Here is a 25,670-nt window from a genome sequence, read left to right as displayed (position 1 = left end):
AGGGGTTTATCCTGTAACATAGGGAACAGAGCCAGTATTTTGTAATAACTGTAAATGGGAAGTAACCTTTAAAAATTGTGTAAAAGTTAAAATTTTTTTTAAATAATAAAATTTTAAAATCCCAATAAAAACACTTATTAATGGAAAGTAAACAGTTCTTTCAGGAAAAAAAAAAAGGAGACAAAAGTGAGCCAGATCCTCTGCTGAGATAATGTTGGCAGCTGACAGAACACTGAGAGCCTACCTGGAGCGCGGCAGGATTTCAAACACATAATAAGTATGACGTGTATTATCTCATTGACTCTCCACATGAACAATAGAAGGTGTATACTATTATTTTACCTATTCTACAAAAGAGAAGTCATCTTTAAAAAGCATTATTAGGGAGAGAGCATGTAGTTAAAAAATAAGATTTGCAAATCTCCAGGAAGATAGGAAAATTCTACACTTGCACTAATCTAATAAAATAGTCACAAAATATATGAAACACAATTTGGGGGATCTACAGGAGAGAATAATTCAAAACATCATTATACTAGAAAATTTCAATACTTAAGGAAAGGTCAGGCACACAAAAAATTAGCTAAGTGAGAGTCAATTTGATGAGACAAGTAATATGGTTAATTTAACGACCACATATAGAACTCTGCATTTACAATTAGAGAATATACCTTCTCTCAAGAAACTTTTACAAAAATGGACCATGCGTCAGGCTATCATCTACTCTCAACAAACTTCAAATAATTAATAATCTAGATTTTTTCTGACCACATGTAGGCAAATCACAAGTCGATAACAAAATGATCGTATATAAGAGAGTTGCGGGCTTCCCTAGTGGCGCAGTGGTTGAGAATCTGCCTGCCAATGCAGGGGACACGGGTTCGAGCCCTGATCTGCGAAGATCCCATATGCCGCGGAGCAACTGGGCCCGTGAGCCACAATTACTGAGCCTGCGCGTCTGGAGCCTGTGCTCCGCAACAAGAGAGGCCGCGATAGTGAGAGGCCTGCGCACTGCGATGAAGAGTGGCCCCCGCTTGCCACAACTAGAGAAAGCCCTCGCACAGAAACGAAGACCCAACACAGCCATAAATAAAAATAAAATTAAATTAAAAAAAAAAGAGTGTTGCGCATACATTTGCAAATTGGAAATTCTAAAGAACTCACAGGTTGAAAAAGAAATCATGACAGAAACTAAAAATGCATAGAACTAAGCAGTAGTGAAAATACTACCCATTAAAAACTTATGGACTCAAAGAAGTAATTAAGAACGTTTATAGCACCATTGTGATTATATTAGAAAAGAAGAAATGCTGAAATTAATAAGCTAAGTGTCAAACTTAAAAGTTAAGAAAAGGGGGATAATGAGATAAGATAGAACAGGAATTGATAAAAGTGAAAGGAAAGGTACAGTATTATCTCCGTCTGACCCGTAGACCACACATGCATGCAGAGAATCCCAGCAGTTCAGCTCAAGATGAAATATCTGAACAGAGAGTGAAGCTGCTGCCTGGGAAGACAAAGTTGGCCATCCAGGCCTAGCAAAGAAAATTACCTGCTATAGCAAAGCAAACAACACTCCTTGGAGAATGCTAACAAAACCCAGAATGTCCAGAAATTAATCCATGATGTCTAGGGTGTAATGCAAAATTACCTTACTACAAAGAACCAAAAAAGAATGGAATACACTCAAGATAAAACAAAAATAATTGAGTCTGACCCTGAAATGAAAGCGATTTTGGAACTGAGAGATAAGGATTTTAAAAGGACTATTGTAATTATCCTCAGCGAGTTTTAACGTGAGCATGTTTTCAGTAAATGAAAATCTCAGCAGAGAAATGGGAAATCTCAGCAAAAAAATAGAAACAATAAAAAGAACCAAATGGAAATTCCTAAACAGACGAATACAGATTCTGAAATTCTAAAATTCACTGTGTGGATTTGATAGTCAAATAATCATGACAAAGGAAAGACAAAGTGACTTCGATGATAGATCAAAAGAAATGATTCAAGGTGAACAGAGAGAAAAAAATTCTTTAATGAACAGAACATCAGAGACTGTTAGATAATATCAAGGTGCCCAATATATGGGAAATTGGAATACCAGAAGGAGAGGAGACAGATAAAGGAGTAGAAAAATTATCTGGCAAATTAAGGGCTAAAGATTTGATGAAGACATAAATTTTCAGACACAAGACGCTCATTAAACATCAAACAAACACGAAGAAGACCCCATCTAAAGTGCATTGTAGTCAGACTGCTGAAAACCAAAGACAACAAATAAATCTTGATAGCAGCAAAAGTGCACGGAAATGACATGCAGGGAAATAATTCAACTAATAGCCGACTTCTCATTAGAAACCATGGTGACCAGAGGACAGTGGAACAGAATTTCAGAATGCTAAAAGGAAAAAAAACAACAAACCATTAACCTAGAAATCTATATTAAGAGAAATATCCTTTAAGAATGAAGGTTAAAGGAAAAGACTTTCAGATAAAACAAAGTTAAAAGAATTGGTTGCCAGCAGATTCATATAATCAGAAATCCTAAAGAAAGTTCTTTATGAAGTAGGAAAATGATATCTGATGGAAACTCATATTTTTGATAAAGAACAAAAAGCATCAGTAATGGTAAATAGTAGGTAAATGCAAAGAACAAATTTTTCTTTTTTACTTTTTCTTCTTAATTTCTTTATAAACCGTAATATTGTTATAAACAATAATTATAACATTGTCTGTGGAATGTATAATGTCTGTCGATGTAATATACATAACAATTACCACAGCATGGGACTGGATGTGGACCTGAAAACTGGACAGATTTCTATATTTCATGAGAAGGGATACATTATTAACTCTTTGTAGATGCTGAATAGTTGAGTACGTATTATAATCCCTAGGACAACCACTAAAAAAAGGCAAAGAAATACAGCTAAAAATAGGGAAATTAAAACTGTAAAAAATATTCAAAAAATAAAATGAAAGTCAGGAAACAAGAAAGAGGGAAACAAGAAGTAGAGGAGAAAAGTAGAAAACAAACCCCCGCAAAAAAAATTATAGACCAAACTCAACCATATCAATAATTTCATTAAATGTGAATATGGCACATTTACCAAGATAGACCATATTTTGGGCCACAAAAATGTCTTAATGAGTTTTAAGAGACTAAAATCATGTATAGAATATTCATTGATCCAGTGAATTTAAATTAAAAATCTATAAAAATAAGAGGACCAGAATAACTTTACATATTTGAAAATTAAACATGTTTCTAAATACTCAGGCCAAGCAGACTTTTCAGGAAAAATTAGAAATAATTTGAACTGAATAATACTGAATTCAGCATATCAAAATTTGTGAGATGTAGCTAATACCATGCATAGAGGAAAAATTTTAGCTTTAATAGTCTTATTAAAAGGATGGAAAATCAAACCAAAGATCTAAACTTCCATCTTAACAGACTAGAAAAAGGAAGAGAATATTAAAGGCAAAGCAAGTAGAAGAAAGGAAATAAGAAAGAAAAGAATGTAATTCTGTGGAGTAGAATTTAAAAAGCATAGAAATGATAATACCATTGGAACTAATCCCGTCTGCACAGTGTTTTTCATTCATCAGCTGATTATCGTGTGAAATTTCTTTACCTTCAGACTGGCTCAGTGTCATCCCCTTCACTCAGAAAGATAGTATTATTTTCTTTTTTAAAAATTTTTATTGGAGTACAGTTGCTTTACAATGTTGTGTTAGTTTCAGGTGTACAACAAAGTGAATCAGTTATACATACACATATATCCACTCTTTTTTAGGTTTTTTTCCCATATAGGTCATTACAGAGTATTGAGCAGAGTTCCCTGTGCTATACAGTAGGTCCTTATTAGTTATCTATTTTATATATAGTAGTGTGTATTTGTCAATCCCAATCTCCCAGTTTATCATTTCTTCTTCCAATTGTGTGCCCTGTCTCTCCACCTGCAATCCTTTCAGAAAGTTTACCCTTTCATTTGTATTATGTGTACACACCACACACACACACACACACCTACACACCTACATGCCTACATATATACCCCTACATGCATACTATTCAGGGGGATTGCTCCATTAATTTTCTAAGGGGATATTTGAAATCTCGGTTGAGTTACAAAGGGCCAGTGTCACTGAGGATACAATGTATAGAGCCAAAGATATTCATGACAGTGAAACTGCCAATTCCTCCAGGAATAGCAAAGGAAGCTGTGGGCCAAATGAAAATAATTTTGCAGGATATGGTACGCATGTGTATGTATACAGATTTCACCCCAAAGTTTCCAATATAGGAAATCAGTCCCCTTAGTACCAACTATCTCCACCCCTTATGGTAGCAGGTTTCTTAATCTGCTCTGTTGTGTCCACTCTTATGTGTCCCACCCAAGAAAAGTCTAGAATGTTCTAAAGATTTTATGTGTGTATATGCTTGTGCTTTATATGTCAGTGTGCAGACTATGAGAAATGATTCAGAGAGAAGCTTCACATGCAGTTATATGGAGAGGAGCATATTTAAAGGACCCATTTCACCATATTTAAAGGACCCTTTGATGAAATGCAGGATATACTTTTGTTGGAACTAGTCAATTCATTTACCTGTGTCCATCAGAAGTTAGTGAGTTCCTTGATGTTTCATGTTTCTGTTTTATTTCCTCTCTTGTAGATAAAGAATTCATCTACAGAGAGCAGAAAGGAAGTGTGATACTGCAGAATGTTGAAACAAATACTTCTACGGTGTTAATAGAAGGCAAAAAAATTGTAAGTACTCTCTAATGACAAGGATAATTTCAGTTTTCCCGCCTTCAAGTCAATAAAGCAGAAAATGACTTTAGGTTTCAACTTTTCGTATAGCCAAGCAGAAGCAATAAACTTGTAATACTACAGGCTGAGCAGCTACAGATAATGTGAAATTGAAACCACACTAATTTAATAAGATGAAATCACCGTTTCTCTGAGTATACGGGAAATTTCTCTGCAGGTGTTGGAAACAAGTGTTGCATATCATATATAATTCAAGGATAAGTCCTAAGGCTTTTGCACATTTACAGAACAATTGCAGTAATTCAGAGAATACTTCAAGACTGCTTGCTCGATCTCATTTTTTTAAAAAATGCATCTTCGTGTGCACAGGGAATATTAATTTAGGCACTGACTATACTCACTCTAATGACATTAAGTGATGTTTATGCTTTAGAACAAGTACTGAGTCAATATGAATGCCACTGCTTCATCATCTGGGAAAACCTGTCTCCCCAAAGATAATGGCATTAAGATTTGGAGTTCATGTACAGTTAATGATATTTATTAAAGAATTGACTGAAGTTATGTACCAGAAATCAATTTGAAGGGAATTAACTCTTTTTTTCATATATGTTCATGCTCATTTTTAGGAGGAATAAATCTTCAGCTTTAGGGAGTTGTTCATTTTCTTGTCCAATACATGGAGGAAATCAAAGGAAGAAACTAAGGCCAAGTCTGTGTAAAAAGCAAGAATTAAAACAGGCCACGAATTCTCGATCAGAGCCATCATAACAGGCCTCTGATGAGAATCAGAAACACAGGAATCCTAGAATCCTGTGATCTGGGGATTAGAGGCCATAGAAAAAAATAGCTGCCTGGTTTTACAGATAAGGATCCCAAGCCCAGTTAGTGAGTGAGCTTTCCGGAGTCCTTGGGTGAGGGTTCAGGCAGGTCCCCGGAGCCTCGTCCCAGGGGCAAGAAAGGATGAAAGGATGATTCCATCTTTGCGCTGCCCTATCCCCCGTCCCACACAAATGCTGCCCTACCTTCTCAAGAACATGACACTGCTGTTTAAATACTCTTCCTTTCTTTTTGGTGTAGCGATACCTTTTTCTTTAAGAATAAACATTTTATTGAGGTTTAGTATGGGCTGGATCTGCCCTTTACAGAGACTGTTTACTGGTGTAAGAGAAGCCTAGCAAGGTTGTATGATGGTGTAATTCCCAAAACAACAGGTATTGAATTCAGTAGTAGTCTGCAAAGTAGGACCCAACCTGGAAAGAATGAATGTGCCTGCATTTTTGCATTAAAAAATCATCTTTGGTAGAATGACTCCCGTAAGAAAAGCTGATTCAGCTCACTTAAAAATACTGAAGTTGCAGAAATGGTTTTCTCATGTTAATCGAAAGGAGAAAATGATCAGACCATTGCTGAGGGTAAGTACATGTTAATGCCAGGATGTTATCGATATTTCCTATGAGGATGTCAGTTTGCTGAAAGCAGGGTACTGTCGGTACAGCTGCACTTAGTAAGGAAATACAAGACTAGGAACAGCCTTCTCTTTCTCCAATCAATAACTTGTGACAGATCGTGTATTTTTTTTTTTTTTAATGAGGATCTTGAATCAGATGCGTATGTTTGATTGATTGATTGATTGATTGATTTTGGCTGTGTTGGGTCTTCGTTTCTGTGCGAGGGCTTTCTCCAGTTGTGGCAAGCGGGGGCCACTCTTCATCGCGATGCGCGGGCCTCTCTCGTTGCGGAGCACAGGCTCCAGACGCGCAGGCTCAGCAGTTGTGGCTCACGGGCCCAGCCGCTCTGCGGCATGTGGGATCTTCCCAGGCCAGGGCTCGAACCCGTGTCCCCTGCATTAGCAGGCAGATTCTCAACCACTGCGCCACCAGGGAAGCCCCAGATCGTGTATTTTAACTGAAGTTGTTTTAGCCAAGTAATAAGGTGACGTCAGAAACCTCCTTAGGTAAAGAAAAAAGGAAGAGCTCATCTTGAAAATTGGAAGGTTTATTCTATATGATGAAATTGCTTCTTAAAATGTCATTTATTCACTCACCTCAGAAACATTTGTTGAGCACCAAATGTGTACAGCCTGATTCGTGATCATGCCAGTTTATTCTTGGCTCAAAGCTACATGTAAAGGCTCCTGTAAACAGACCTCAGACGAGGGAAAGAGAGGAGAAGTCATTGGGGGCCCGCATCATCATTTAGAACACAGAAGCTCTGGATTTAAGTTCTCTTGAGCCAGTTAAACTTGTGCTTCAGTTACTCCCTCTGCAAGTTAAAGCTGATGGAATGGTCCAGCTCTCTGTATTTTCACGAGCAAGTACTAAGAAGGGGAAGCATGATATTCTGAAGGGATCAGAGTCGGCGGGCCCTCTGCTCCCAGGAGGATGAGTGGGCTGGAGACAGCGGGCACACAGGGCAGTGGCTCTTGCCCGGTTCTGCCCGCCTGCCTTGCCGATGCTGGTTGCCTAGGTGGTCTCTCCTTATTTGAAACCTGGAAGCTTTGAGATTGTTTAAATGATAAAAGTAAGCTGAGGAAGAGAGCTGTGCTACCTGTGAGGCCACCTGTAATCTTTAGGTTGATCTTAAAACAACCTGAAACTAGTGGAGACATGAACATGAAGCAGTGAATGCCCAGGTCAGCAGAAGTTTAAAATATTAACCTACAATCTGACCTCTGACCTCGTTCTCTTTCCCCAGCCACTGAGAAGGACCCTCACACACAAGGTCACACCAGGGTACTCCAGCCTGCTGGCCTTGAGCATACTCCTGGCTCCTTGGCTTCCGTGACTGGCTCTTTCCCGGGATGGATCAACGGAAGGGGAGGCAGATGAATGCAAACACTAGGCAGTCCAGCAGAAGGGCTCTTTACATCATTGATAATTATGCAAATGAGAGCTTGTGCGGTGCTGGGCTCACCTGGAGGGGTCTCACCTGCCCCCCAGACAGCTTCCTTTGACCAAAAGGAATTCAGTCATCCCTTCTCACACCTCCAAATGGTAGAAATCAGATCATGAAATATTTCAGAATACCAGAAACACTTTAAATTGTGAGTTCACAAAGACATTTAACCTTCTATGGCAATTCCATTCCGGTTCACACTGTTGTTTGCATTCTTTTGTTTTTTATATTAATTTTTTGATGGTGAGATATTCTCAGATCCTTATTATTTGGTAGCATCTCATATTTGATGTGACATAATAATTGATTTTAGGAAGCACTTATCAAAATAGCTTGGTCCCTTTTCCAACTTCCGTGTTTTTGTTTTTTATTTTTTATTTATTGGGGTATAGTTGCTTCACAGTGCTGTGCTAGTTTCTGCTGTAGAGCAGAGTGAACCAGCCATACGTATACACATATCTCCTCCCTTCTGGATTTCCCTCACGTCTAGGTCACCACAGAGCATGGAGTAGAGTTCCCTGTGCTCTACAGCAGGTTCTCACTAGTTATCTATTTATACATAGTATAAATACTGTGTATGTGTCAATCCCAATCTCCCAATTCATCCCCTCCCCCTCTCCCCCTTTGGTGTCCATATGTCTGTTCTCTACTTGTGTGTCTCTGTTTCTGCTTTGCAGATAGGTTCATCTGTACCATTTTTGTAGATTCCACACATATGCGTTAGCATATGACATTTGTTTATCTCTTTGTGACGTACTTCACTCTGTATGACAGTCTCGAGGTCCATCCACGTCTCCACAGATTTTTGAGGTGCTCCGTTAGATTTCTACAGGGAAAGAAATCACAAGCACATCGTCTCTGAATGAGCTCGGACATCTGCTGCTCAGTGGTCAGGCTCATTGGAAGCAGGTTCTAGCTGATTTAATTTTGTCTCTTCCACGGTGCTTGGCACTGTGACCTGCGCATAGTAGGTGCTCCGTAACTGTGCATTCTATGAATGGATATAAAAGACACAAAACCGAGGTGAGCGGCTTCCCCGAGCGTCAGTGTGGTGAGAGGTTTGGGGTGGTGCCTGATCCCGCTCCTCCCCGCGGGCACTGCTCTCTGCTCCACAGTGACAGGTCCTCAGGCAGCTGTGCAAGCTCCGTGTACCCCGTCCTGCCCCTCAGGAGCGTTGTCTGGATGACGTGAGAGGACAGACGTAGAATGTGGGTGCAAGTCAGTGTGGCTCAGGATGGTCAGGTGGATGGGAGGACCCGGGCAGCTCAGGGCTCAGGCACACGGGGTGACCTGGTCAGCAGCAGGGAGGGGGAACGGGCCTCCCTTGACTTCGAGCTCCTTCCCTGCAGGAGGTGTGTCTGGGCTGCCTCCCAGGGTGAGGCAGGGGCATTCTCTCCGATTTCTAGGAATAAAACCTAAACTAACTTTCACGTGGATTACATACAGGCAGACCTCATTTTATTGAGCTTTGCAGATGCTGCGTTGTTTTGCATATTGAAGGTTTGTGGCAACCCTACGTCGAATAAGTCTTTTGGCGCCATTTTTCCAACATCATTTGTTCAGTGTGTGTCTCTGTGTCACATTTTGGCAATTCTCACAATATTTCAAACTTTTTTATGACTATTATATTTGTTATGGGAACTGTAATCAGTGATTTTTAATGTTACTATTGTAATTATTTGGGGGCACCATGGAGCACATCCATACAAGACAGAGAACTTAATTGAAAATGTTGTATGTGTTCTGACTGCTCCTCCAACTGGCCGTGCCCCTGCCTCTCTCCCTCTCCTCAGGCCTCTCTGTCCCCTGAGACACAACAATATTGAAATTAGGGCAAGTAATAACCCTGCAAGTTCCTCTAAGTGTCCAAGTGAAAGGAAGAGTCGCATGTCTCTCACTTCAAATCAAAATCTGGAAATGCTGAAGCTGAGTGAGGAAGGCTTGTGGAAGGCTGACTAGGCTGAAGGCTAGGCCTCTTGCTCCAAACAGTTAGCCAAGTTGTGAATGGAAGGGAAATGTTCTTGAAGGAAATTAAAAGTGCTCCTCCAGTGAACACGCGAATGATAAGAAAGCGAAGCAACCTTATTGCTGGTATGGAGAAACTTTTAGTGTTCTGGATAGAAGATCAAACCAGCCACAACATGGCCTGAAGTCAAAGCCTAATCCAGAGCAAAACCCTAACTCTCTTCAAGTCTGTAAAGGCTGAGAGAGATGGTGAAGCTGCAGAAAAACACCTTGAAGCTAGCAGACGATGTTTCATGAGGTTTGAGGAAAGAAGCCATCTCCATGATATGAAAGTGCAAGACGAAGCAGCAAGTGCTGATGTAGAAGCTGTAGGTCATCCAGCAGGTCTAGCTAAGATAATGAATGAAGGTGGCTGCACTAAACAACAGATTTTCAATGCAGATGAAACAGCCTTATGTTGGAAGAAGATGCCATCTAGGACTTTCATAGTAGAGAGGAGAAGTCAGTGCCTGGCTTCAAAGCTTCAAAGGACAGGCTGACTCTCTTGTTAGGGGCTAATGCAGCTGGTGACTTTAAGCTGAAGCCAATGCTCATTTACCATTCCAAAAATCCTAGGGCCCTTAAGAATTGTGCTAAGTCTTCTCTGCCCGTGCTCTATAAATGGAACAACAAAGCCTGGATGATAGCACATCTGTTTGCAACATGGTTTACTGAATATTTTAAGCCCACTGTTGACACCTACTGCTCAGAAAAGAAGATTCCCTTCAAAATACTGCTGCTCATTGGCAGTGCACCTGGTCACCCAAGAGCTCTGATGGAGACGTACAGTGAGATTAATGTTGTTTTCATGCCTGTGAACACATCCATTCTGCAGCTCATGGATCAAAGAGTAATTCTGACTTTCAAGTCTTATTATTTAAGAAAATACATTTCGTAAGGCTGTGGCTGCCATAGATAGTGATTCCTCTGATGGATCTGGGCAAAGTCACTTGAAGGCCTTCTGGAAAGAACTCACCATTCTAGATGCCATTAAGACTATTCATGATTCGTGGGAAGAGGTCAACATATCAACATTAACAGGAATTTGGAAGAAGTTGATTCCAGCCCTCATGGGTGACTTTGAGGGGTTTAGGACTTCAGTGGGGGAAGTAACTGCAGATGTGGTGGAAACAGCAAGAGAACTAGAATCAGAAGTAGAGCCTGAAGATGTTGACTAAAATGCTGCAATCTCATGATAAAACTTGAGCAGGTAAGGAGTTGCTTCTTATTGATGAGCAAAGAAAGTGGTTTCTTGAGAGTGAATCTATTCCTGGTGAAGATGCTGTGAAGACTATTGAAATGACAACAAAGGATTTAGAATATTACAGGAACTTAGTTGATAAAGCAGCTGCAGGATTTGAGAGGATTGACTCCAATTTTGAAAGAAGTTTGACTGTGGGAAAAATGCTTTCAAACAGCATTGCACGCTTGAGAAATTGTTTGTAAAAGGAAGAGTCAATGTGGCAAACTTCACTGCTGTCTTATTTTAAGAAATTGCCACACCACCCCACTGATTTCTTCCTCTTCTCTCCCTCCCTCTCTCTCCCTTCCTCCCTCCCTCCCTCTCCCCCGCTGCCCCCAGAAGTGCATTTACAGTGGACTTAATGACATTGATTTCTCAGGGGCTGTAATTCATACAGAAACTTACCATCATCTCTCCAATCCTTCTAAAATATAATACACCAAAAATTCTCTGGAGGATGAAGTGTTAGCCTTTGCTTGAGATTCAAGTTTTTAAAGCTGAAATAGTCTTTGCAGATTATGTAATTCAAGCCCTTCTTTTCTTTGATGAGGAAACCAAGATGGTCCACAAACAACTGTGGCTTGACCTCCACTTCACGAGCTGTTGACCCAGCAGGCCCATTCAGTATAGCCCACTGTGTTACCTGTGATGTTCATCCTTTATACACCCTCTTTACCGATAATACCAGCGGTAACAAGGAGTGGTACAATGGATACAGTCATTCACTGTATTATTTAAACTGTTCCAGGTGTTTGGGAAAGCAACTTGGCAATATATTCAAGATTAATAAAAATATTTATGTCTTTTGACTCATTCCAGGGAATTTTTCATAAGTAAATTATCTAGAAAGTTTTTAAAAACAGTGAAAAATACCTGAAACAAAAGAAATAAGTAAATAAAAATAAATAAAATATGATGTAGCCATTAAAATAATAGTTATGAAGGCTATAAAGTAATATGAAAAATATTTATGATGTTATACTAAATAGACACAGAAGAATACAATAATAATACACTTCAGTTAACAGCTGTCAACATCATCTATGTTCATTGAAAAGGCTGGGAAGTGAACATTGATCGCTGACAGTAGCTTGTCTTGTTAGGTGGTGAAATTTTGTGTATTATTTTCCAGTGTGATGATTTCCATAATTACTATTCCAATGCTGTTTACTCAATAATTTTAATCAGATTTTTAAAAATTCAGCCTCACATTTCAAAGACATTAGACTTCTTCCATTGATGAATATGTAAGAGTTGTAGATGGTTCCTGGAAACACTTGGAAGAGAAAACAAGTAAATTAAAAAAAAAAGCATCCTGTCATTATGCTTATGTCAGGTTTTCTCACTTTTTATGTCTTTACTTGTTTAATTACTAATCTACTTGTTTTAATTACTTATTTAAATTACTAGATTAACATTTAAATAAAAAGCCTTTTTGTTTCTCTAATTTCTCTCTCTGATTTTATACAATCATTAGCCTGAAGAATTTGAATTTTTATCTCACTCTCTAAAAATTAATGAATTCTGACTCCTCACAGGGAGGGACATAATTACTAGTATGATTAGAGCCATTCCAGAACCCAGGAGAGAAACAACAGAGGACCTCCGGAAGATGTGCTTCTAATCTCAACCATATTCTTCCCCAAACTGATGCTGCCAGACCCACAGCTAGAACAGCCTTTGTGGTGGCAGCAGCCGTGCCCAGCGAGCATTTCCACCCCAGGCTGACTGCACTTGGCACCCAGGTTAGAGCGAGGAAAGAGGAATAGCCTTGTTTTTGTCCATAATTCAGAGGGTAAACACTGGCACCAATGGTGCCCATTGAAATGTTTTATTTGGCCCACAGAGTAGTTTTTTACAAACTCAACATCCAGATTTCTGGCTTCTCTTGAAAAACTGGAAGATCTGGCAGCAGCGAGACCTAATTCCCTCACAGATCCAAATCTGGCTGGTGGGGCAGGTAGCAGCTGGCCTGTCCCCATAGTTGACCACAAGCACTGGCCTCTGACCAGACTGGCCTCAGGGTTTCAAACCCCCTTAGTCCAGGAACAAAATGGTGGCCTAAAAAGTCAACATCTTTTGCAAGAATGCTGTAGAAAGCCTTGGTACACACTGTCTCTCTGTATTCTGTATTTGTTTCTGTGTCTACATGGTTCTGCCCATCCTCTGTGTCCCTCTGTGTTTTTCTGTTTTCCTCTGGTGTCTCAGATGATCGCTTTCATTTTATTCCTGATTTTTTTCTTTTACTCTTGTCCCCTCTCTTTCTCCCCTTTCTTTGTCTACTTCTCATATGACAAGATAGAACAAAACACAAAAGTATCTTTGACTTATTTTAGTTCTCATTTTCATTTCATAGGCTATTGCTTTTAATTTTTTAAATTGTAAGTAGGACAAATCATTTTCAAATGATTATTTTCTTTTTTTCTATTTTTTAAAAAATTTTATTGAAATATAGTTGATTTACAGTGTTGTGTCAGTTTCTGCTGTACAGCAAAGTGATTCAGTTACACATATATATATTCTTTTTCATATTCTTTTCCATCATGGCTTATCACAGGATGTTGAATATAGTTCCCTGTGCTACACAGTAGGACCCTGTTGTTTATCCATCCTGTATATACTAGTTTGCATCTGCTAAACCCAAACTCCCAATCCTTCCCTCCCCCATGTTTTTAATTTTTAAAGTACATGAGTAGAATATCTTATACTTGTGTCTTTAAAAGACCTGAAAAGAAATAAAGTAGCAGCTTGATCTTTCTGGCCCCAAACATGCTGTTCTCTTTAGGTGAGGGGTGGCCTGATGCCACTGTGCTGTCACACCTGCATCTCATCATTTGACATTAAGGGTGAGTCTTCTCCGAGCAAGGCCCTGGGCTTGCACGAGATGGGTGGGTGGAAATAGGATTTGTAAAACACAACGTTTACTCCTGGGAAGCTTTCAGCCCTGATCTAAAGGAAGTCAGAAGATCTAAATGAATGAAATATATTCTGAGTTGAGGTCCCGTATGGGATGGGAACAAGGTGAGGAAGGAGAGAAGGGTATTGGTGTCGACAACAGATGAGGGTGGGAAGAGGGAGCATCCCAGCTGCCCCTGGAAGGCGACTGCAGTCTGGAGACCAGTGGGAAATGGCGCCCTGGCAGCGCGAACAGGCGGAGTAACAGAGGTGCATGGGCAGACCGTGTAGCGAGTTGTCTTGACCTGGTGTAGCTTGACTGGGAGGGGCTCGGAAGGCTGGGGCTTAAAGGCCCAGGAAAAAGAGCAAGTCATCAAGTACTGTTCTTAGCGGGCTCGTCTTTACTCTGTAGGAAATTGGAGTGGATAGGTTTTTCGAGGACAAGTGTGCGTTTTAGGAAAGTAACTCCAGACCAGTATGAAAGGGGATTTGGAGAAGAGAATGATTCTAGGCAAGGAGCCCCCAGGGGCTGCTTCAGGTCCAGGTGAAGAAGAGGAATGAGTCCCTGAATGAAGGCAGGAAAGCGGGGAGTGGAGTGGGTATAAGTCTGAGTGTGGAGGTAGAATTGAGAACAAATGGCGACATTTTGTGTGCAGGCGAGTGAGACTGCAGCAGTGGTCTGTGTTGTCTGGGGGTTTTGACCCTTGTTAATGGGAAGAGTGGCAATCTCAGAGACACGAAGTCAGGAGAAGTAAGGCGTGGTGGAGTGGAAAACCAGGGATACTTTGAGGAAGAGGATGCTGCAAGGTTTATGCAGGATAAATCAGCTAATAATTGATATTTGAGTGCTTACGATGCAACCAGAATTATCCTAGACACTGTACGTATATCATCTTATTTAATTGAAATCCTTAGGAATCCTGTGAGCAGCAGTACTTTGTTACTCTTGCTTTGTAGATGAGAAAGCTGAAGTTTATGGAGGTTAAAGTAACTTTTTATCGTAGCTGGGAGCTGGGAGTCCTGAGAACTGAACTCAGCTTTGTCTAATTCCAAACAAAATTATTTCTAAATTGCGTAAAGTATCCAGCTGCAGCCTTTGTGCCCACAGGGCTCCAGAGGGAACTGAGGCCAGCATCCCATGACTGAGAAGGGTGCCCAGCTTCAGTGGTGTGTTCATACCTGTGGTCCACTGTCGCATACCACAAGATTGCTTCTGGAGGCTGCTGCATGTTGCCTAAAATAGAGATTACAGATGCAAAATAGTGTGTCAGCTTAGCCTAATGCAAAAATGCTGATGCACCTGAGTGCACAGAATGATCCATTTTCAAGGTTAGAGAGAATTCAGCTTGTGAAACCGTCTGGAGGCTTTTCTCAGTGGTTGAGCTTTCATCCTCCTTTCTCCTGTTCTGTAGCGACTGCATGTTCAGGTTTTCTCTGGCTCTCACAAGCAGTGCTGGGAGTGGCACCTGGGGCTGTCTGATTCCAAATGAAATGATTTTTAGGCGAATTAGGGGCCCAGGTGCAGGCTGTGCTACCTCGTCCACGAGTTCCCCTCTTCCTTATTGACTAGGGAGGGTGAAATTACAGTTGTCCATTTATTTTGTTTAATACATGTTCCCCTAGAGGTGCACAAAGTGTCCTCTTAGAGGATCGGGGATTAACCAAGATGGCGGAGTAGAAGGACGTGCTCTCTCTCCCTCTTGCGAGAGCACCAGAATCACAACTGGCTGCTGGACAGTCATTGACAGGAAGACCCTGGACTTCACCAAGGAGGATACCCCACGTCCAAGGACAGAGGAGAAGCCACAGTGAGACGGTAGGAGGGGCGCAATCAGAGTAAAATCAAATCCCATAACTGCTGGGTGGGTGACTCACAGACTGGAGAACACTTATACCACAGAAGTCCACCCACTGGAGTGAAGGTTCTGAGCCCCACGTCAGGCTTCCCAACCTGGGGGTCCGGCAACAGGGGGAGGAATTCCTAGACAATCAGACTTTGAAGCCTAGTGGGAATTGATTGCAGGACTTCGACATGACTGGGGGAAACAGAGACCCCATTCTTGGAGGGCACACACAAAGTAGTGTGTGCATTGGGACCCAGGGGAAGGAGCAGTGACCCTGGGGGAGACTGAACCAGACCCAACTGCTGGTGTTGGGGTTCTCCTGCAGAGGCGGGGGGTGGCTCTGTTTCACTGTGGGGACAAGGACTCTGGCAGCGGAGGTTCTGGGAAGTTCTCCTTGGCGTGAGCCCTCTCAGAGTCTGCCATTAACCCCACCAAAGAGCCCAGGTAGGCTCCAGTGTTGGGTTGCCTCAGGCAAAACAACCAACAGGGAGTGAACCCAGCCCCACCCATCAACAGTGAAGTGGATTAAAGTTTTACTGAGCTCTGACCACCACAGCAACAGTCAGCTCTACCCACCACCAGAGCCTCCCATCATGCCTCTTATATAGCCTCAACCGCCAGAGGGCAGACAGCAGAAGCAAGAAAAACTACAATCCTGCAGCCTGTGGACCAAAAACCACAGTTACAGAAAGATAGAGAAGATGAAAAGGCAGAGGGCTATGTACCAGATGAAGGAACAAGAAAAAACCCCAGAAAAACAACTAAATGAAGTGGAGATAGGCAACCTTCCAGAAAAAGAATTCAGAATAATGATAGTGAAGATGATCCAGGACCTCGGAATAAGAATGGAGGCAAAGATTGAGAAGATGCAAGAAATGTTTAACAAAGACCTAGAAGAATTAAAGAACAAACAAACAGAGATGACCAATACAATAACTAAAATGAAAACTACACTAGAAGGAATCAATAGCAGAATAACTGAGGCAGAAGAACGGATAAGTGACCTGGAAGACAGAATGGTGGAATGCACTGCTGCGGAACAGACTAAAGAAAAAAGAATGAAAAGAAATGAACACAGCCTAAGAGACCTCTGGGACAACATTAAACGCAACAACATTCGCATTATAGGGGTCCCAGAAGGTGAAGAGAGAGAGAAAGGACCAGAGAAAATATTTGAAGAGATTATAGTCAAAAACTTACCTAACATGGGAAAGGCAATAGCCACCCTAGTCCAGGAAGCACAGAGAGTCCCATACAGGATAAACCAAAGGAGAAACACGCCGAGACACATAGTAATCAAAGTGGCAAAAATTAAAGACAAAGAAAAATTATTGAAAGCAGCAAGGGAAAAACGACAAATAACATACAAGGGAACTCCCATAAGGTTAACAGCTGATTTCTCAGCAGAAACTCTGCAAGCCAGAAGGGAGTGGCATGATATATTTAAAGTGATGAAAGGGAAGAACCTACAGCCAAGATTACTCTACCCGGCAAGGATCTCATTTAGATTTGATGGAGAGATCAAAAGCTTTACAGACAAGCAAAAGCTAAGAGAATTCAGCACCACCAAACCATCTCTACAACAAATGCTAAAGGAACTTCTCTAAGTGGGAAACACAAGAGAAGAAAAGGACCTACAAAAACAAACCCAAAACAATTAAGAAAATGGTCATAGGAACATACATATCGATAATTACCTTAAACGTGAATGGATTAAATGCCCCAACCAAAAGACATAGACTGGCTGAATGGATACAAAAACAAGACCCATATATATGCTGTCTACAAGAGACCCACTTTAGACCTAGGGACAAATACAGACTGAAAGTGAGGGGATGGAAAAAGATATTCCATGCAAATGGAAATCAAAAGAAAGCTGGAGTAGCTATACTCATATCAGATAAAATAGACTTTAAAATAAAGAATGTTACAAGAGACAAGGAAGGACACTACATAATGATCCAGGGATCAATCCAAGAAGAAGATATAACAATTATATATATATATGCACCCAACATAGGAGGACCTCAGTACATAAGGCAACTGCTAACAGCTATAAAAGAGGAAATCGACAGTAACACAATAATAGTGGGGGACTTTAACACCTCACTTACACCAATGGACAGATCATCCAAAATGAAAATAAATAAGGAAACAGAAGCTTTAAATGACACAATAGACCAGATAGATTTAATTGATATATATAGGACATTGCATCCAAAAACAGCAGATTACACGTTCTTCTCAAGTGCGCACGGAACATTCTCCAGGATAGATCACATGTTGGGTCACAAATCAAGCCTCAGTAAATTTAAGAAAATTGAAATCATATCAAGCATCTTTTCTGACTACAACGCTATGAGATTAGAAATGAATTACAGGGAAAAAAACGTACAAAAGACAAACACATGGAGGCTAAACAATACGTTACTAAATAACCAAGAGATCACTGAAGAAATCAAAGAGGAAATAAAAAAATACCTAGAGACAAATGACAATGAAAACACGACAACCCAAAACCTATGGGATGCAGCGAAAGCAGTTCTAAGAGGGAAGTTTATAGCTATACAAGCCTACCTAAAGAAACAAGAAAAATCTCAAGTAAACAATCTAACCTTACACCTAAAGAAACTAGAGAAAGAAGAACAAACAAAACGCAAAGTTAGCAGAAGGAAAGAAATCATAAAGATCAGAGCAGAAATAAATGAAATAGAAACAAAGAAAACAATAGCAAAGATCAATAAAACTAAAAGCTGGTTCTTTGAGAAGATAAACAAAATTGATAAGCCATTAGCCAGACTCATCAAGAAAAAGAGGGAGAGGACTCAAATCAATAAAATCAGAAATGAAAAAGGAGAAGTTACTACAGACACCGCAGAAATACAAAGCATCCTAAGAGACTACTACAAGCAACTTTATGACAATAAAATGGACAACCTGGAAGAAATGGACAAATTTTTAGAAAGGTATAACCTTCCAAGACTAAACCAGGAAGAAACAGAAAATATGAACAGACCAATCACAAGTAATGAAATTGAAACTATGATTAAAAATCTTCCAGCAAACAAAAGTCCAGGACCAGATGGCTTCACAGGTGAATTCTATCAAACATTTAGAGAAGAGCTAACACCTATCCTTTTCAAACTCTTCCAAAAAATTGCAGAGGAAGGAACACTCCCAAACTCATTCTATGAGGCCACCATCACCCTGATACCAAAACCAGACAAAGACACTACAAAAAAAGAAAATTACAGACCAATATCACTGATGAATATAGATGCAAAAATCCTCAACAAAAATGCTAGCAATCAGAATCCAACAACACATGAAAAGGATCATACACCACGATTAAGTGGGATTTATCCCAGGGATGCAAGGATTCTTCAATATATGCAAATCAATCAATGTGATTCACCATATTAACAAATTGAAGAATAAAAACCATATGATCATCTCAATAGATGCAGAAAAAGCTTTTGACAAAATTCAACACCCATTTATGATAAAAACTCGCCAGAAAGTGGGCATAGAGGGAACCTACCTCAACATAATAAAGGCCATATATGACAAACCCACAGCAAACATCATTCTCAATGGTGAAAAACTGAAAGCATTTCCTCTAAGATCAGGAACGAGACAAGGATGTCCACTCTCACCACTATTGTTCAACATAGTTCTGGAAGTCCTAGCCACGGCAATCAGAGAAGAAAAAGAAATAAAAGGAATACAAATTGGAAAAGAAGAAGTAAAACTGTCACTGTTTGCGGATGACATGATACTATACATAGAGAATCCTAAAACTGCCACCAGAAAACTGCTAGAGCTAATTAATGAATATGGTAACGTTGCAGGATACAAAATTAATGCACAGAAATCTCTTGCATTCCTATACACTAATGATGAAAAATCTAAAAGAGAAATTATGGAAATACTCCCATTTACCATTGCAACAAAAAGAATAAAATACCTAGGAATAAACCTACCTAGGGAGACAAAAGACCTGTATGCAGAAAACTATAAGACACTGATGAAAGAAATTAAAGATGATACCAACAGATGGAGAGATATACCATGTTTTTGGATTGGAAGAATCAACATTGTGAAAATGAGTATACTACCCAAAGCAATCTACAGATTCAGTGCAATCCCTATCAAATTACCAATGGCATTTTTTACGGAGCTAGAACAAATCATCTTAAAATTTGTATGGAGACACAAAAGACCCCGAATAGCCAAAGCAGTCTTGAGGCAAAAAAATGGAGCTGGAGGAATCAGACTCCCTGACTTCAGACTATACTACAAAGCTACAGTAATCAAGACAATATGGTACTGGCACCAAAACAGAAACATAGATCAATGGAACAAGATAGAAAGCCCAGAGATTAACCCACGCACCTATGGTCAACTAATCTATGACAAAGGAGGCAAAGATATTCACTGGAGAAAAGACAGTCTCTTCAGTAAGTGGTGCTGGGAAAACTGGACAGCTACATGTAAAAGAACGAAATTAGAGTACTCCCTAACACCATACACAGAAATAACCTCAAAATGGATTAGAGACCTAAATATAAGACTGGACACTATAAAACTCTTAGAGGAAAACATTAGAAGAACACTCTTTGACATAAATCACAGCAAGATCTTTTTTGATCCACCTCCTAGAGTAATGGAAATAAAAACAAAAACAAATGGGACCTAATGAAACTTCAAAGCTTTTGCACAGCAAAGGAAACCATAAACAAGACGAAAAGACAACCCTCAGAATGGGAGAAAATATTTGCAAATGAATCAACAGACAAAGGATTAATCTCCAAAATATATAAACAGCTCATTCAGCTCAATATTAAAGAAACAAACACCCCAATCCAAAAATGGGCAGAAGACCTAAATAGACATTTCTCCAAAGGAGACATACAGACGGCCACGAAGCACATGAAAAGATGCTCAACATCACTAATTATTAGAGAAATGCAAATCAAAACTACAATGAGGTATCACCTCACTCCTGTTAGAATGGGCATCATCAGAAAATCTACAAACAACAAATGCTGGAGAGGGTGTGGAGAAAAGGGAACCCTCTTGCACTGTTGGTGGGAATGTAAATTGATACAGCCACTATGGAGAACAATATGGAGGTTCCTTAAAAAACTAAAAATAGAATTACCATATGACCCTGCAATCCCACTACTGGGCATATACCCAGAGAAAACCACAATTCAAAAAGACACGTGCACCCGAATGTTCATTGCAGCACTGTTTACAATAGCCAGGTCATGGAAGCAACCTAAATGCCCATCAACAGACGAATGGATAAAGAAGTTGTGGTACATATATACAATGGAATATTACTCAACCGTAAAAAGGAACGAAATTGAGTCATTTGTTGAGACGTGGATGGATCTAGAGACTGTCATACAGAGTGAAGTAAGTCAGAAAGAGAAAAACAAATATCGTATATTAATGCATGTATGTGGAACCTAGAAAAATGGTACAGATGAGCCGGTTTGCAGGGCAGAAGTTGAGACACAGATGTAGAGAATGGACATATGGACACCAAGGGGGGAAAACTGCGGTGGGGTGGGGATGGTGGTATACTGAATTGGGCGATTGGGATTGACATGTATACATTGATGTGTATAAAATTGATGCCTAATAAGAACCTGCAGTATAAACAAACAAACAAAACAACTAATACTAAACTTTCATTGGGTTATTTTTATGGAAATATGTTAATATAAATGTTTCAGACATTACATGAAATTTCTAAAAATCTAAAAAAAGAAAAATATATCATGATCTTCAACTTGAAGTCATTGCAATTTAACAAATGTTGCAGTGCTTACTACATGCAAGACACTGTGCTAGCTGGTTAACTTCCCTCCTCCCCCACTCTCAGTGTTGTCAGACATGTGTCAGACATGGTCCTTTTAAAAATCCATTGTTGCTTTTCACTTGCCTCTCAGAGAGAATGAAAGATATGAATCGTGAAAAAAAAAAAAGACACTGATTTTCTGAGACGAATCTCTTGTACAAAATACATTGAGAGATAATAAATCTCTATATAAAAATGATTGTACACACACTTATATGCCCACAAACACATATTTACCTTTCATTTTAAACAAATCACTAGGACAATAAGGGTTGAAGGAAAAGTTCCTTGCTCCTTTACAAGGTAGGCAAATCAACATAGGGTAAAAATAATACCCCAAGTCACCTAATCTATTTTGGAATAGTAAAAGCAAAAGAGATGAAGAATCAGTTTTATCTTGGGGAAGTTGTTTCTGATTTTAAAATGTAAGCACAATACACATGATGATAAAATGGACTTCTCAACTCAGAATAAATGAACTTTTATGAGTGTACATAACTCTAAAGTAATGATAATGAAGTAATTCAAATAAAGGGAAGGTTGGTGTGTGAGATGTCTCCAAAATTTTTCATACTATTTGGTTTTCCCTTTACTTAGGACTTCTTTTAAACAAGGCGAAAACTTAAGGTTTTCTGGCCTGTTTTGGACAAGTTGTTATGAATTTTAGCATCTCATCTTTAAATCTCTGTTCTTGAACTCCAGACGTTTCCCTCGATTACAGTGTACAGTAATAAACAACTGCTACTCTCTGCTTGTTCCCACCCACTTGTACAAGTAAGTCTGTAGTATTTCAGGACCTCTGATTTGGTTTTCAAGGGGCTTTTTCTTGTCACTGGCTCTCCTCCATTTCTGCCGACCCAGGCTTCCAAGAGTGTGAGGGATAATGGGATACACTCTCCGAAGAGTTTGATGCCTCTCTTTTTATTTGTTTTGCTCACCACTGTATTAAAAACATAAAATTCTAACTGAGTAAATTTGAAGATCGAATTGGCTTTTATTCAATGATTTACGAATCGGGCAGCATCCCATTGAGCAAGTAGAAAGGAGCTCTGCGGAGCTGTAAAAAATGCAAGAACTTTACAGGCAGGAGGGGGCAGAAAAGGGAAGTTTCTAGCTAAGAGTGGATTGTTTCAGGCAGGGTCACCTTCCTTTTGGGGGAAGGTGGGGGGGGGGTCACCCCTCTAGTGCTGACCAGGTAATTCCAGATCTATTGGTGAAAGGTCCCGTTCCTGAGAGAGGCTGAAACTGCAATTAGGTTAGCTATTAAGTCTTGGTTTGCTGACGTGGGACTTAGCACAAGTGACTCCATTTGGGGTTTGTTGTTTCTTTACTAACAACTGTATCTCATTCCTGGCTCTTAACCCCAGTACCTAGATACTTGCTGGTGAATGGATGACCAGACCAGTGAATTCAGAATTTCAGAGAAGTTCTTTATAATGAGAGACAGGCAGAGAAATGGCAGTTCTGCCACCCAGTAAGTTTTGAACTCTCGCAGGTCTGATGCCCAAATCAAGCGTGGGAACGTGAACAGTGAGACTGAGTGAAAACACAGCAGTTCTTTGTGTTTCTGTTAGAGAAACACTGGTGGGAGACAGAGGACAAAGGAAGGAGACACAGGACTGGAGTGACCTCAGCTGGGGGCGGGGTTTCACAGTGTTGGGTGCTGCAGAGAGGTAGTCAGCAGGAGCAGGGGCTGTGTACGTCATCAGAGGCATTTTTTATTTTATTTTTTTGTTTCTATTGACGTATAGTTGATTTACAATCTTGTGCCAATCTGCTGTATGGCAAAGTGACTCAGTTATACACATATAGACATTCTTTTTTTATACTCTTTTCCATTACAGTTTATCACAGGATATTGACTCTAGTTCCCTGTGCTGTAGAGTAGGACCTTGTTGTTTATCCCTCCTATATATAATAGTTTACATCTGCTGATGCCACACTCCCAGCCCTTCCCTCTCCCACCCCCCTCCTCCTTGGCAACCACAAGTCTGTTCTCTATGTCTGTGAGTCGGTTGCTGTTTCATAGATAGGTTCATTTGTGCCATACTTTAGATTCCACATGTAAGTGGTATCACATGGTATTTGTCTTTCTCTTTCTGACTTACTTCACTTAATAATCTCTAGTTGCATCCATGTTGCTGCAGTCATCAAAGGCATTTTAGAAGAGGCTCTGCTTGCCGTAGCTTCTGGCAGCGTCGCTTCCTACAGTGGAAAGAAGAATGTTGTTGATGGGAATTCCCAAAGTTAGGCTAAAGTGGGGGTGAAGTAACTTTTCTAGGTGAAGAGGTGATCTTTTTTTTTTTTTTTTTTTTGATTTGTATGTGTGTGTTTTATTATATATTAGTCTCTTAAATCAAATAGAAGACAAAAAGTGGAGCTACAAACCAAAGTTACAACAGTACTAGCTTTTCTCGTCGCCCGTCTGTCTACTTTTACCAGAGGTCTTTATTTCTTCATAAGGCTTTGAGCTGCTTGTCCAGGGTCCTTGACTCCAACCTGAAGAACTCCCTGTGGCAGGCGGGTCTGGTGGTTAAGAACTCTCTCAACTCTTGATTAACTGGGAATGTCTTGATTTCTCCCTCATTTTCGAAGGAAAGTTTTGCTAGATATAGGATTCTTGGTTGACGGTTTCTTTCCTTCAACACTTCAAGTACATTGAGTCATGCCATCTGGCCTCCGAGGCTCCTGATGAGAAATCTGCTCAATGACCTTCCTGGCAAACCTTCTCTCAGCTTCATAGACTTTCATAATGTACCGTATCATGTCTTATGCAACAGAACATTTTGTATAGTATCGTGAAGTCAGTTAAGTTGTAACGTTATTTTGAGACCAGAATTTAAGGAAAAGGAATTGAACATTTCAAGTGTAGACATTATGAGGTCTCTAAAATTATTACACATTTTCAAACTAGAAATAAAAAGGCCACTGAAGTATCCTGCAGATTTTTATTTATAACAAAGTGAATACCAATATCTAATAACACACGTAAAGAAAAATTTCTTTGGGATCCTTTTTCCTAAGTGTAAAGGGGCCTTGAACTCAAAAAGTGAGAAAACCACTGTGGTGTATCCCCAGCGGTGATGGGTCCATTTCTTGCTCTGACCTCAGAGTGCACCATTGTGATGTACTTCACAAAGCCCTATGAAAGAGAAAGGTGGGCCCAGGTTTTTGGTCCTTAGAGCCCAGGAAGCTGCTTTTGGTGACCTGACGGCCTTGGACCTACAGTTAGCTTGTGTTTTCCTTGTTTCTGCCATTTTGTTGATTTTCGTTTCTCTTTTCTCTACTCTTTTTTGTTTGTGTCATTGTTCTTTCTGCAGTTAGCATAGTGAGTATTGTTGGTATAGTTAATACTTGATTAGCATAGTTAGTGTAGTTAGTACTAGTTAGCGCTGTTGGTACAGTTAGCGTAGTTAGCGTTGTTAGTAGAGACAGCATACTTAGCCCTGTTAGTACAGTTAGCATTGTTAGTTAGCGTAGTTAGCGTTGCTCGGTAGTGCTGTCAGTCAGTGTAGTTAGCAGATCACCAGGATGCAGGGCCTCACAGCCAAATCTGCTGGCAAGGAGGCTCATACTGATGACTTCCAGATCCTCCACACCATTGGTGAAGGCACCTTCGGTAAAGTGAAGTTGGTCCGGCACATTCTGACCGGGACACAGGTGGCTGTGAAGGTCATAAAGAAAAGGCGTCAGAGCTTCTCAAGTGCCCAGGCACTTTTCCGGGAAGTGTGCAGTCTGAAGGCTCTGAATCACCCCAATATTGTAAAACTGCTGGGGGTGATTGACACAGAGGAGACATTTTTCGTGGTGATGGAGTACCTCAGTGAGGGGAACATGTACCGCTATTTGAAGATCCATGGCCGTATGACAGAGGCGGAGGCCCGAGGCCCGTTCCAGCAGCTGGTCTCCGCCCTGCAGCACTGCCACCAGAGGGGCATCGTGCATCAGGACCTGAAGCCAATGAGCCTCCTCTTTGATTCCAACATGAATATCAAACTTACAGACTTTGGCCTCAGCAACAAGTGTGATGACATTGTCCAACTGGACACGATCTGCGGCACACACCCTTATGTTGCCCCGGAACTATTCCTGGGGCAGAGCTACGGCGGCCCTGCGGTGGACGTGTGGAGCTTGG

At 40.3% G+C, this 25,670-nt stretch overlaps 1 protein-coding gene across 4 annotated transcripts in view; it reads left to right on the top strand.

The window, feature by feature from the left end:
- Positions 1–25,670, top strand: part of DPP6 (dipeptidyl peptidase like 6) — a 977,175-nt gene that overhangs the window by 625,126 nt on the left and 326,379 nt on the right. For all 4 annotated transcript variants that reach the window (XM_007165456.2, XM_057550287.1, XM_007165455.3 and 1 more), the window contains exon 4: positions 4,682–4,776. In XM_007165456.2, the coding sequence (XP_007165518.1) occupies positions 4,682–4,776 (95 nt within the window). The remainder of the gene's footprint in view (positions 1–4,681; positions 4,777–25,670) is intronic.

Source organism: Balaenoptera acutorostrata, chromosome 7 (assembly GCF_949987535.1).
Source record: "Balaenoptera acutorostrata chromosome 7, mBalAcu1.1, whole genome shotgun sequence".
NCBI classification, from domain to species: Eukaryota; Metazoa; Chordata; class Mammalia; order Artiodactyla; family Balaenopteridae; genus Balaenoptera; species Balaenoptera acutorostrata.
This window is presented reverse-complemented; position numbering and strand designations above follow the sequence as displayed.